This window comes from Gymnoscopelus braueri (genome assembly GCF_963280865.1).
Source record: "Gymnoscopelus braueri genome assembly, chromosome: 10".
In the NCBI taxonomy this organism is placed as follows: domain Eukaryota; kingdom Metazoa; phylum Chordata; class Actinopteri; order Myctophiformes; family Myctophidae; genus Gymnoscopelus; species Gymnoscopelus braueri.
In genome coordinates, this window is record NC_137611.1 from 2875231 (window position 1) to 2890342 (window position 15112).

The 15112-nt window shown below is 41.7% G+C and overlaps 1 protein-coding gene across 1 annotated transcript in view; it reads right to left on the reverse strand.

Annotated features, from left to right (window-relative positions):
- brinp2 (bone morphogenetic protein/retinoic acid inducible neural-specific 2) overlaps positions 1 to 15112 on the reverse strand; it is a gene marked incomplete at both ends in the record, with an annotated part of 218901 nt that overhangs the window by 133229 nt on the left and 70560 nt on the right. The window contains 1 exon segment of the mRNA XM_080440455.1: positions 1578 to 1683. Coding sequence (XP_080296581.1) covers positions 1578 to 1683 — 106 coding nt within the window.

Genomic DNA, 15112 nt, shown 5'->3' on the forward strand with positions numbered 1-15112 from the left:
GTAGATCTGCTATTTTTGAACAGCCAAAGAAATCTAAAATGACACAGATGCGTTTCCGGATTGAATGGGTGAAGATGGGGGTAAATCCATATGCCTCTGCTTTTGATTTAATTTTGGAAAATGTTTGCATTTCCTTTTTAGAATATTATATTTGATTTCTCAACAGTCAATTCTTATTATCACTCAACGTTGTTACAGTATATACTGTCATTTTATGATGTTGTTTGCCAGGGGTTTGAAACTCCTATAGTTTGTATGGTGGCCCACCATCACATGAGGTTGAAAGGAAAGTGATCTTGCGTAACACAAGCCCAAAATCCCCGGAGCCTGAATCTCTCTCATCTCTCCGTAAATCTCCATTGGAATGTATGCGGTGCTGCAGATGCATCCCGCAGCTACATGTACAGCCCACAGCCATCGGAAAAGCGGCTTTGACAAAGGCAGAGGCAGGGGATGTACACAGTACAGCGGGCTATTTTTTAAGATATGAGCATGCATGTATTGGTACTGTGTGTGTGTGTGTGCGTGTGCGTGTGTGTGTGTGTGTGCGCGTGCGCGTGCGTGCGTGCGTGCGTGCGTGCGTGCGTGCGTCTTAAAGCCCGATGTATACGTTCTTGGTACGACCGTTGGTACGTGTTGTGCATGTGGAGCCCTCTAAGGAATCTTATCCTATGACAAGATCTTGTTATCACTGTGTGTGTGTGTGCGTGTGCGCATGTGTGTGCGTGTGTACTTGTATTGCTTTTGTGAGAGAAGCATATAGTAGAATTTGAGAAATAGACATGATGAGGAACCATTGTCCTGGTACCTCACACCATAAATGGTTGTTTTATGGATACATAAAGATTTGGGGGACGTATAGTGTTTGACTTTAGGGTTAGTGTTAAAAATGTCTAACGTTAAAGTGCCATTCATAAAATCTCAACCCGACTCGACTACTGTAACGCACTCTATGTTGGCTCCCTTTTCGTCACGCGATTCATTTTAAGATTGTAATTTTGGTTTTTAAGTCTTTAAATGGGCTGGCACCATTGTACATATCGGTCCTTCTACCTCCCAATAACTCTACAAGGGTCTTGCGGTCGACTGACCAGTCACACCTTAAGGTCCCAGCAACAAAGCTGAAGACGAGATAGATCATTCTCCGCCGTAGCGCCCACACTGTGGAACGAGCTTCCACCCCATGTTAGAACGTTTGAATACTCACTTGTATTCCTTTGCGTTAAAAAATATAGTCTAAGAGTTGCTGTTCCACCAGGCATTATGTTTGTTTATTGTCTATTGTTTTGCTCTTGTATATTTTAGTATATTTTGATACTGAGTGTACAGCACTTTGGTTCAACACTGTTGTTTTAAATGTGCTCTATAAATAAAGTGGATTGGATTGAACCTTCCTGAAATGTTGATCATTTCCTCACACTGTATAGTAATAAACTGTGTGTGTGTGTGTGTGTGTGTGTGTGTGTGTGTGTGTGTGTGTGTGTGTGTGTGTGTGTGTGTGCATGTGCATGTGTGTGCATGTGCGTGCGTGTGTGTGTGTGTGTGTGTGCGTGTGCGTGTGCGTGTTCCATCCTTACCTTTCAGGTGGATCTTGTTCTCGGGGCTGTGCACCAACACAGAGCTAACCGAATCCAAGCTGTCGTAGTTACTGCAACCGAGGGGGCCCGTCCTCGTTTCTGTTACCTAGGCAACAAGAGGAAGGACAGATATTTACTGATGCCTTATAGGACAGAACAGAGTGGAGCGGAATAGATCTTTAATTGCGTTCATTTAAATGGGGATGGCGGTGGGTGACTCAGAGAGGCACAGCAGGGAGTCTGGGAGCCGGGGAAAGGTTCAATACCTCCTGACGTGCGCGTCACAAGTGTCCTTGAGCAAGACGCTGAACCCATAACTGCTCCCGATGTGAGTACGTTGGTGCCTCTGCGTGCTTGTCTCCACCATTGGTGTTTTTTTCCAAATGCCTAAGCTTTTAATCATGGGCGCTACTCTCCCTCTGCCAACCTGGGGAGAGCCCCGAACTGAGCTCATGCCTCCTTAATTGCATGAGGAGCTACAGTAGCAAGCCGCTTCTTGTCACCTGACAGGGGGGAGTTTCCCCGGTAGGACGTAGCTTCTTATCACCTGACAGGGGGGAGTTTCCCCGGTAGGACGTAGCTTCTTATCACCTGACAGGGGGGAGTTTCCCCGGTAGGACGTAGCTTCTTATCACCTGACAGGGGGGAGTTTCCCCGGTAGGACGTAGCTTCTTATCACCTGACAGGGGGGAGTTTCCCCGGTAGGACGTAGCTTCTTATCACCTGACAGGGGGGAGTTTCCCCGGTAGGACGTAGCGTGTGGAAGGAACACGTTATTCCAACCAGTTCCTTTCCCCTCCATCAGGCGCCCCGGTTGACCAGGGGAAGGCAGTATAGAGACCAGGATGACTTTTGTGAGGGGACACGGGGAGAACAGAACAGCGTTGGTGTGTGAATGTGTACCGCGTTAACACAGCAGTGTTCCACCATGGCGGTGTAGGTGAATGGCTGAATGTACGTACTGTAGGTGTATGAAGCGGGTTTGAATGGGTCGAAAGAGTAGACAAAGTGATATAAACTGTAGCCTAAATGCAGTCCATTTACAAGTTACCTTGCCACTAAAGGCAAGATAACTTTGACCAATATGTAGTATGGTAAAACGTTTGAAGAAATCTAAGGTGTCTCATAAGCTAAAACCTTGCTATACCACACGACAACCCGGGGCATGACCATATTTGGTATGGACACTTCTTCACAGGACTTAACCCATTCAATCCGGGAACACATCTACAATTGTCTCCTAAATACAGTTTTCTGAAAGAAAAAAATATATGTTTCTATATCAGTGGTTTTCAATCTTTTTCATGTCAAGGACCCCTAAAATTATATCTATTTGGCCTCGGACCCCCATCTTAAAATATGTTGTTCCAGGGACCCCCAGAAGCAAAGATTTGAGTAAAAAATGTTAGCTCTAAAAAATATATATACATATATTATTCATAGATTTGCATAAAATGTTCAAGATTTTTCAAAAGAATATAGATCTACAAGCACATAGCGCAGCACCGCTTGTATATCTGCTCTACCTACCTACATCTGCTTAGCTCAGTGGTGGAAATCGTGTCTCCTGCGCGGAAGACCTGGGTTCGAGAACTGGAAAGTACATCAATCTTCCAGAATGCAGTTTCAAGTTTACTAAGCCGCTTATACGCTCCTATCCAAGAAACGGCACAGGTACACACTGCCAGATCCTGAGTGTCAATTGAAATGGGAGAGTATAAAAACAGGGACCTGCTGTAAAAAAAAAAAGAGCTGTATTTGTGGGTATTGGATATTGGGGGCATGGAGGCAGCCTGAGTGTTAGTGTAGGGGAGGGGGGGGGAGGGGGGGGGGGGACAGGTGGGAGGATGATTTGTCATCTGCAATTAATCTCTGCTGCCTGTTCCTGCTAAATCCAGTGACACGGGGAACTGATTGATGTTCACATCCAGCCGCTTGTTGTGAAGTTTGAATAGGTCATTGCAGGTTAATCTGGCAACTGCTTGATGCTGTTTCTGATAGTCAAGCACTGTGTGATCTGACACGGCCGACCCTCTGACGGCACACACACACACACACACACACACACACAACACACAACACACAACACACAACACACAACACACACACACACACACACACACACACACACACACACACACACACACACACACACACAGTGGTGGAAAAAGTACTCAAATTCTTTACTTAAGTAAAAGTACCAATACTGCGATATAAAAATACTCTGTTACAAGTAAAAGTCCAGAATAAAAAATGTACTTGAGTAAAAGTACAAAAGTATTGGCATCAAAATGTACTTAAAGTATCAAAAGTAAAAGTACTAAATATTTGAAAATAGCCGATCTACAAGCTCACAACGCGTCGCGCTGCGACGCGTTGTGAGCTTGTAGATCTGCTATTTTCAATTAGCCTAGGTATAAAATAGGGCTAAAGTGGTTAATGTATGTTTCATTATATCATAATTTACATCTGAAAAGTAACTAGTAACTAAAGTTTTCAAGTAAATGTAGTGGAGTAAAAGTACAATATTTGCCTCTGAGATGTAGTGGAGTAGAAGTAAAAGTAATGGAAATTGGAAATACTCAAGTAAAGTACAAATACCTCAAAATTGTACTTAAGTACAGTACTTAAGTAAATGTACTTAGTTACTTTCCACCACTGCACACACACACACACACACACGCTTTGGATTTGTCAGCCCACGGTTGTCAGCCTTTCGTAGCAAGAGATGGAAGAGAAAAAGAAGAGACGTGAGGTGAAGGGGGAGATGGTGTTTAAATACACTGTGAAAGCTCCACTGTTAATTTAGCCACTTACTGTAAGCCCTATTTTTATACTTTGCTTTTCGAAAATAGCTGATCTACCAGCTCACAACTGTCACATTGTGTTGCGTTTGTGAACTTGTAGATCTGCTATTTTTAAAAAACATTTTGAGAATCATTTTTCAACAATCGCGAAAGATCTTCAAAATGATGCTGGAACAAATGATTCATGTCGTTAAATAGTGCTGTATTTCTCAAACTTTTTCGTGTCAAGGACCCCCCAAATTGACATATACGTCACAACGTATATTTGGCCACGGACCCTTATCTGGTCATATGCGTTGTGTCAGGGACCCCCATAAGCGAAGATTTGTGTTAAAAATGTCAAAATTATTCAAAAATGTTCAAACAATTTCAAGATTTTTAAAACATTTCTACAAAAATAGCAGATGTACAAGCTCACAGTGCGGCACGAAGTGACGCACTGTGAGCTTGTATATCGGCTATTTGTAAATAGCCACCGTAGCACATTTAGCTGAGGACCCCCCTAGAACCCCTCCAAGGACCCCTGGAACATAATGAACTACAGTGTACAAATGGATCTAAATGAACCCATTAGGGTCAGACTGCAGATAATAGCGACGGGTACAACGTTAGAGCGATTAGCAGATTAAGTGGGATGCATTGAGTGAGAAAAATATGCACTTTATTATAATATGTAAATCTGTCTGTACATACGCCGTATATGCATATTTAATGTGCATGCATAGACAGATGGATGGAGAGAGAGAGAGAGAGAGAGAGGGGGGGGGGGAGATATATCGGGACAAAGGGAGAGAAGCAACGCTCCAAACATTACGCATTTACATCTGTCTCTGCAGAGTAATAAAAAAGGATTGCGCTCTATAGGATGGATAAAAAAATGAATAACGCTCTCCTCTCCCCTAAAGTGGTGTCCCTGAAACTTCTGCTATCGAGGTCAATTAAATATTAATTTGTATCCAGTGCAGCTGTATAAGTCACGAGTCGGTTTCGGTAGAGAAGTGAGCAGGCTATATATCCTATGATTCATACACAATATCTGATATGACACGGGTTGTTAAAGAGACCCCCCTGCTGTGACTCTTTCCTTAGAGAGACCTTTGAAAGAGGAGAAGGCGGGGAAAAAGGAGAGGAGAGGCAAACGAGGAAAGAGAACGTGTTAAAGAAGAGAAGAACCGCAAAGTGTGCGAGAAATAATGTATGCAAAAAAAAATACTTTGTTCCAGGGACCCCCAAAAGCAAAGATTTGAGTTAAAAATGTATATACATTCAAAGATTTGCACACATTTTCCATGATCTTTAAAAAAAATAGCAGATATACAAGCTCATAGCGCGGCACTCGGTGCCGCGCTATGAGCTTGTATCTGCTTGTATTTACTTGTATATCTGCTCTCCTTAGAGAGACCTTTGAAAAGGAAGAAGGAGGAAAGAGAAAGTGTTAAAGAAAAGATTCGAAGGAACCGCAAAGTGTGCACAAGTCTAAAAGCAGTGTTATATATTATTGGTCCCTAGAGGCGGCGCAGCCCCCGTGCAAAGAACCAGGATCAAATGCATGGTGTGAACCGACCGACACTGGCATCTTCAGAGCCTCACTAATGGGGCTGGAAAAGGAACCGTATATCGTATATTCATTGGATGAGAAACACATTGTATGCAAATGCAAAAGCTTTAACCCATTGAGACCTGAAGCCGATTCTACACGTCTCCTAAATCTCAACAGTTTTCTGAAAAACGTATGTTTCTATATCAGTGGTTCTCAAACTTTTTCATGTCAAGGACCCCCAAAATGATATGTATTTGGCCGCGGACCCCCATCAAAATATTTTGTTCCAGGGACCCCCCAGAAGCAAAGATTTGAGTTAAAAATGTTTGCTTAAAAAATAATTTATGTTCAAAGATTTGCACACATTTTCATGATTTTTCAAAAATAGCAGATCTACAAGCTCGTAGCGCGGCACTCGGTGCCGCGCTACGAGCTTGTAGATCTGCTATTTTTGAATAGCCCAAAGTGTAAAATAATGCTTTTTAGCTCAAATCTAAAAATGAGACAGTTCCAGGTCTCAATGGGTTAAAGTGAAATAAAACGGAGCAACATAAGAAGAAAGCTATAAAAGTGACTTTGAAACAGAAAAATAAGTGCAAACTTTGGCCTAGACTAGCGGAACGTCCACAGGGTCACGAAAAACGTTACGTGCAAAGTGTAAATTCTGGCATATGGGTCAGTGGCGCCTGGCCCACGTTGCACGAGGTAGCGTGTGCACCCCCACGCTACCGGGGTCGGAATATCACTGTTTGCAGAGTTTGGCAGTGTTACCAAGTCTTCCATGGTTGCTTGTTTCTCTCGCATATACCTGGCAGCACTGGTTTGGCAGCGTTGCCAAGTCTGCTTGTTAAACGATGCATTTGGACATGTATTCATAGACCTGGTTGCTTGTTTCTCTCTTGCATGTAACTGGCAACGCTGGTTTGAAAACAGGAAATACAAAGAAATGGTGGACTAAGGCTTATGAAAAGGTTCAAATGTGATTTAGATGGCACGTTATCAACTGGAAACGATGATAATAAATGGAGATGTTTGGACGTTGGAGGGACATCTACTGACATTGGTGAGTTCAGAATCACAGAATTAACTGGCCGCCGTGTCGGCTGTACATGTACTTAAAGTACCAAGAGTAAAAGTACTCATTATGCAGAGTTTTCAAATGTATAAAAAATCTTTTGAAAATAGCAGATCTACAAGGTCTGTGAGCTTTTAGATCTGCTATTTTCAAATGGCCGAAATATACAGTATATAGGGCTGTATATATACTATAGTGCAGGGGTGATGCAACTTTGATGATGGAGAGGGCCGCTGTATTTCCACACTCACTCCAGAGGGCCACAGTGCATATACTGTCGGGCCATTGTCACACAAAAGTAGCAAAAATAGCCGATCTACAAGCTTAAAACGCTCAAAAAAGTGTTGAGCTTGTAGATCTGCTATTTTTGCTATTTGTGAATTGGAATCCTGAAAAGTGACATTTTTATTTAATTTCAAATGCATTTAGTTATACGTATGTTAACTTTTTGAACTTAAATACAAATACATTGGAAATAAAAAAGACAATAGAATTGTAATACTAGTCATTAAGCTACTTACCTTGCCTGGGATTCAAACCCGGGCCGTAAAATGACTGGACTTGAGCTGTAACCACTAGACTATTCGACTGATTCGGGATGAATAATAACAATAGGCCTACTATATATACAACGTTTGTCTGTCTGTCTGTCTGTCAGCGCGCGCAAGATGTACTTTGTAGATGTTACAATCTATCTTTAATAATACTAATTAGATGTGGTGTAAAGTAAGTTATTTTACTCCACTACAATTATTTGAAAATGAACTAAGCACATAGTTTGATGCCAATACTTTGTATCTGTATAGGAGTAATATACTTTAATGAATCAATGTATTTACTTAAATTAATCAATTCATAAATAGACATATACCTTAATGTAATGTAATCTAGAGTAATTTCTTTCCTCTGCAAACATTTTAGCTCTCTTATGCCACCTACTGTCCACCTACTGTATTACAGCGCAAGACACACCTCCAAGGCATAGCCACACCCCCAACCTTTCACAACCTAGGGTGAGGTGAGTCCTGGTAGGTACCTTTCAGAGACTGGGGCGTATAGGTCAGCAGGTAACCACTGTAGACTGAAGTAATTAAAGCGTGTTTGCATGTTTTGAATCGTAACAGCTGAAATCAATAATATATCAGTATACCCATATTAACCTGCGGTCCGCATTAAGTGAAGGTGGGGGCCGCATGTGGCCCCCGGGCTGCCAGTTGCCCATGTATGCTATTGTGGTTAGAACAGAAGTGGTAGATTGTGAGTGAAAGTACTCACAATGCGTCACGAATGATGCAACGCATAATTTGTATGGTTAAAGAGAGCGAGGTAAAGTGAGATAGGCCAGGTGTGAATGAGAGATGGTGAGTATGCTGCTGCTGCTGCATAAATTGACAAGAGCAGGAAGAAATCACGTTGGATGGAACAAAGGGGACGGGCAAAACATTTAGAAATGGTTAATTTACAAAATGCCGTACATTCTCTGGATGGAACAATTAGGAAAATACAAAGATGGATGCGCCTTCTGGCTAAAGCCATTCCATTGTCAAATTACTCTATTTAGCAAATGATGCACCGTGTAATTTTGTCTTCCTAAAAAGAAAAAAAATACATCTTATTCCATTCTATTCTGCTCAGCCTCAAAATTGCATCTATTATGAAATGAAACGGAAAGTTAGTTACCGACCAAGGCTCTAATATGTTCAACAGATACTGAACATCTTGGATATTGTCTCTTTCGGGTGGAAACCAGAATTGTTACTAAAACAATTCAAAATCAGTTAAAGTGGCAAATCTTTTGATGCTCAAGTAGGGCTTTATTTCATGCAAAAAAACACAAAAAGATAAGAGATTTCGATATTGTAACATTTTGGCGCACCGAGCCGGAAATGTTTCGCACCGAGCCGGAATCGAACTCCGATCTCCAGCTCCGCAGATCATCAGGTAGCAAACAACGCCAAGAGAGCTTAGCGACCCTGGAGGGAGTGTCATATATTAGACCCCAAGATGCTCATATTGAATGACTATTACATGCAAATCTAAACCATATTAGAAATGTTTAAGTTACTTCACTAAAGCTCACTTTTTGCTGCATACAGGAGGGACTACTAGCTGTTTTTGCATAGGCCTGATGCTAATCCTGACCCATTGTCTAAAGCAGGTCCTCAGAGTTACTACAGGGGGGCCACCAAATATTTGTGTGATATTATTATTATTATTTTTTTTTTTTACCTTAACCACTTGAACCCTACCATCCCTTGTCTGAGGAGAACTTTAGCCAAACATAGCGGATCTACAAGCACACAACGCTCACACAACGCTCACACAACGCTCACACAGATCTACAAGCACAGATCTACAATCTGTGCTTGTAGACGCACGAATCGAACTGGGTTCGATTGAAAAAAAAAACGCATCGCCGCATCGCCGCACAGGGTGTGCATGAGGTCATTGAGAACCATGTGTTCATTTAAAAAATGATATCCGTTTTTTCGGTGCGGAAAATCGCACCCTGTCTGCAAAGGCCTTTAAAGTACAAAAGTATTGGCATCAAAATATACTTAAAGTACCAAAAATAAAAGTGCTAACATATTTGAAAATAGCCGATCTACAAGCTCACAACGCGCCGCGATGCGACGCGTTGTGAGCTTGTAGATCTGCTATTTTCAAATAGCCTAGGTATAAAATAGGGTTAAAGTGTTTTTTCTTTACGTCGCGCGTGAACTTAACAGTTTCAGAAAGTGAACGAGCTTGTTCACGTTCGCGGCAAATGAACTAGTTCTTTTGAACAAATCAATCGTGAACGACACATCACTACCCGCAGTCCAGTACAGATTATTCGACAGGAGTAGTAAAGCCACGGCCAGGTCTTTCAGAAGTGCGCCGTCGCGCTTCACGCTTCACTCTTCCTGAGTACCTCGCGCAAGGGGCACGCCTCACCGGTCCTCAACCGTTTCTGACACCGACGTAACATTTCGGGCAGCGAACTGGAATTGAACCCGACTTCCAGCTCGGCAGACCGGCAGGTAACAGGCAACATCAAGAGAGCTCAGTATAGCTCCCTTGGAGGAGCAAGTTAAGGCCGGGTCTTTTGTGGGGTTCGCAACACTATGTAATATGTTGAGGGAAAGACATACGTCAGTGAAACTTGAACAGAGTATGAGAGGCCTGAAGCATTTGCGTCGGGTTTTAGGTCAAAACGTTGTTTCAGTAATGGTTTCTGACCGTCGTATCGTCATTAATACATCTCTGTGATCTTTAAAACAAATATTGAGAGATTTTATTCCATATTGCTACTGCAAATGCAACCGTTAACTTGTTCATTTGATCCCATGTATGACGGTCTGCTAAAACATTCCTTTCTGTGTAAATACTCGCATTCAATCCAGGAACGCATACACTTGTGTCATTTTTAGCTATAACCATTATTTTATACTTTGGGCTATTCAAAAATAGCAGATCTACAAGCTCATAGCTCTACAGGCTTGTAGATCTGCTATGTATTTATTTTTACTGTGAAAATGTGTGCACATCTTTGAATATACAGTTCTTTTTAAAAAGCACAACGCATCGCAACGCATTGTGAGCTTGTAGATCTGCTATTTTCAAACATTTTAGTACTTTTACTTTTGGTAATGTAAGTATATTTTGATGCCAATACTTTTGTATTTTTGCTCAAGTAACATTTTGAACACAGACATTTTACTCGTCCCACCAACCAAAATATGGTCGTCCGCTCTTAAAAGGACAACATCAGTCACCAGAACCAGGGACGGGTGTTTTCAGTGAGTCTAACATGGTTAAAATGTAGTTTGAAGTTCAGATCAATGCAGTTTTTTTAATGTATCTATAGTGCAACAACAACATCCCCCCACGGGGTCTGTGTACACAAAGAGCATACAACAAAAACACAATAGCAAAGAATACACAGTGTGAATGTGCCAGCGGCACGTATGACCAAACAATCAATACGTGGCAGTGCACAGCTGTAAATGTACAAATCAGCACACATCGATAAAGCTTTGGGGAACCGTAAGTCAAGGGAAAAAAAGATGGGTTTTAAGTCGAGGGAAAAAATATGGGGTTTGAAGCTTAGAAATGTCCAAACAGTCGGCTTCTCTAAACACTGGAGAGAGATCGTTCCCTTCAATAGGTTTCTATAGGAGGGGGCTTTCTCTTCTTTTCTTCTTTTATTGATTTAAAATATTTCTACAGATAACAAAAGACATAGACATACTCTAAACAAAACAAAACAAAACAAACAAAAACTAAAAAGTAGCGGGTGGGGGGGGGGGGGGGGGGCATTTCCATAACCATCATTAATGAACTGCAACTACAAAACTTAAGTCACACATAAGTCACAATAAGCCACCACACTCCATACAGCTCAGAATCAAACAGATCACCTGTAGACATGGGCACCAAAAAGCAACCACATGAACCACAAAGTCTGTCTACGGGGAGGGTTTGGAGCACACCAAACATCTCTCTATGCCAGAGTTGTATGGTAGGAGGGTAGGGGGGCATATCCTTAATCCAATTGATCTGTTTCTGATTAAATGAATATCAAATTTCTAATTAATTGAACCAAGCAACTTGAAAACTGTCCAGGGTGCACACAAAAGCAAGAGTAGGCGTTAACATGACCCCCAGAAGCTTTTTAAAGTGAAATATGTCTCCCCTACATAGATAAACGTCGCTGTCGGCATGTCCATTTTTTTCATAAATTAACGTCCCATTTCATACATCGTTGTGGAAAAGCAGCAGATCGACAGCACAAGCTCACAATGCGTCGCACGCGTTGTGAGCGTGGAGCTATTTTCCTATGGCATGCCCAAAATGGGGACGGCAAGACTCACAATAAGAAAATAATAGCCGGCACTCTGAAGTCCTTCTGGTATATTTAATTCATTAACACTTGCGTGACCAACCAGTCAATCTGACCGGTTTTGATAATTTAACCCATTAATACCTGGAACGCATCTGTGTCACTTTAGATTTCTTTGGCTATTCAAAAATAGCAGATATACAAGCTCATAGCGCGGCACCGAGTGCCGCGCTACGAGCTTGTAGATCTGCTATTTTTGAAAAATCGTGAAAAAAAATATTTTTAATTTTTTTCAAAAAACTGTTAGGATTTAGATTTTTTTTAAGAATCGCCTCAGGTCTTAATGGGTTAGTGGATTATCTTCTCTCATGAAGCTCTGAGGAAAGATCCCCTTCCATGACTTTTCCTAAATTTTCGATTCAAAAATCCCTGTTTTTTTTTTTCATCTGAAACGTTTTCTAAATCTGATGAAATTAGGCCGGGCCGTTATATACGGACGCGTTCCGGCGTCAAGCCTTCCTCAGTGAAGAAGACTTGATGCCGAAACATGTCCGTGTGTATGCTGCCCGTGCCTTAATGAATTAAACATGCATACCAGAAGGACTTCGGAGTGCCGGCTATTATTTTCTCATTCTTAATAAAACATATTCCCCACCGATGAAAAAAAATGAATAAAATGAATAACGAGATCAAAAGCAGAGGCATAGATTCCCCCCCCCCCCCCCCCCCCAGGGACCCCCAAACTGATGGGGAGATGGAGCAGGGACCCCCTAGGCTACCACATATATTGTATATTTATGTATAAAATTGTGTTTTATATTGCCTGCTCCTACGCACCTGCCCCAGTAGGTGTGCAAAATAAAAATGATCTACAAAATATGTATAAACATACCATGTTATTGTGCATTGTGCCTCCATTTATCTGTTTGCTATGGATTAATGTTATGTTTAAAGACAATTTGAAATTTTCGGGATTTTTTTTCAAACAAAAATATTGTTTAATCAAAAAACAATTTTGCGGACCTCCTGCAGTACCTCCGCGGACCCCTGTTGAAGACCTCTGTCCTAGAGTTTACATGGCTTTCACCTTCAAACCATAGACCGTAAAAAAAGATGTCGACATCGTCATGCCCCTGGTTTATAAATCCTATTTGTCAGCGATTTCAAATCCGCCATCTTTCCATATCCGGTCCGAACAATTTACCCGGATAATGAATGCTATTGGTTGGGACGAGAGCGGAGGTGGGAATTAATGCTATTGGTTGTAGCTTGTCAATCAAAATCATCACAAGGTAGACACGCCCCTTCTACAGCATACACTACTTTATCATCAATTTTAAAATAAATGGGACCATAATTTACCAAAACACATATCATGGTGATTGAAAGACTTTAAACTAGCGACTGGAAGCATATAGTATGTATGACGATGTTTATTAAAGGTAGGGTAAGTGATTTTCTTTGGTTAAAATAAGTGTTAAATAGCTCTATATTCTGATAGTACTCATTGCTATAGAGTGTTTGTTCAGTAAAAGGAGTCTCCTTGTCTCTCCAGCTCTTTATTAAACAGAAAATGCATTTTCCTTTCAGTTTCAGTTTCATTTCCAATTTTATCCAACCAGGACAGAGAACTCAATCAGGATACAGATTAAACAAGTGAAATTGGAAGTGATGACACTAAGAAATGAGCAGACAAAATTGGAACTGGAACACTATAAAAATGAAGCTTAAAAATGGGTACTTTCTCCTGATTGGTTGAGATTTTGACACCTACCGATTTTTTTTAAAGAGCTGGAGAGACGGGGAGACTCCTGTTACTGAACGAACACTCTATAGCAATGATTACTATCAGAATATAGTGCTTTAACTTTTTAACAAAATACTTTTTGTTTTAACCCAAAAATATCACTTACCCTACCTTTTAAGGTAATAAAATCAAGTCCAAAAACCCATCCGCTTGAATAGAGCCTAATTGCTTCTGACACCAGCAGGAGTGAAACAGTGAGACTACAGGCCATTCCTATGAACTGTCACTTCCTATATAGCCTCAATTTACAAGCCGGATGCTAGCCCCTTGCTTCAAACACATCCACACATACAGTATAGGAGCCAACCGGTGCCCGAGCACCTGTTTGAATGCCTTCAACCGAGAAGATGTACATCATTTGTCCCATTTACAATTCTCTCTTGCTGAACCAAGGTTGCTCTCTGCCCCGAATCTCATTCAATACAAAGACGAGGTCATTTCTTTGTTGTGGTGGTGTGGTGGTTGCATGTATTGTATTGTGTGTATGTATACAGGGGGGGGGGAGCGTGCCGCCGCGATCATCCGTTCCATAGATATGGGCAGTTTAACACATTGAATGCCAATCGCGTAGATCTACGCGAACCTATTTAAAGCCGCAGCGTGCCAGTCGCGTAGATCTACGCGAACCGCCGATTCCCATGTTAATCGCCCAAGGTGCACTTTCCGAATTTTTTTGATCCATTTCCGTTTCCGGTTTTCGGTCGGAAACGGAATTATTCGGGTTCCGGTTTTTTCGATCGTATCCGCTTCCTGTCTGGGATCCTGTTTAAAACTCGATTTTCTCTGGTTGTTGTTTTTCTCCTCGCTGATCACTGTTTAGCGTGTATCGGCTGTAGCTTCAAGATGGCGGCTCGCATTTGGAAACTGTTTTCGCTGGACGTTTCTCACGGATCCGCTGTGTGTTTAGAACCAAATGAACGCGCACTTTTAACTTATTTAGCGAGGTCTGTGGCGACATGATAAAAACAAAAAAACAACAATAAAACGCTGGCACTGGTGAGTACATTATGAGATTAAACTCTGGCATGGAATGTGTTAATGTAGGCTGTTTTCACCAAAAAGCAAGGAAGTGAACGGGCTGTTTTTTTCTTTGCGATCACGTGACCTGCTGCTCCTCACCTTCACTGCAGAGCCAAACGGTGACCCATAGGCGAGCGAACAGCGCCATCTAGTGGAAACCCACTGAAAACACAGAATCTTGTCATTCTCGTCATTGGCTGCTCCTTTGCAAAATGTGATGAGAAATCTCATCATTGGCAGTCAAAGAGTTCAAACTTATCGTATGTTTAACGGAGAGAAAGCATGAGTGCAAAGACAGGGCAGGTTTTGACAGGCGCTTCAGTATACTTTCTGTAAGCGTCAAAGTTGTATCAGTGTGGTAATAATAACCACACACACCCGCGCAATAATTAATTACATCCGCGGTTTGACCCACAGGTCTGACGTTAATCTTTGTTCCACCGTCGTTTCACAGGCTACAG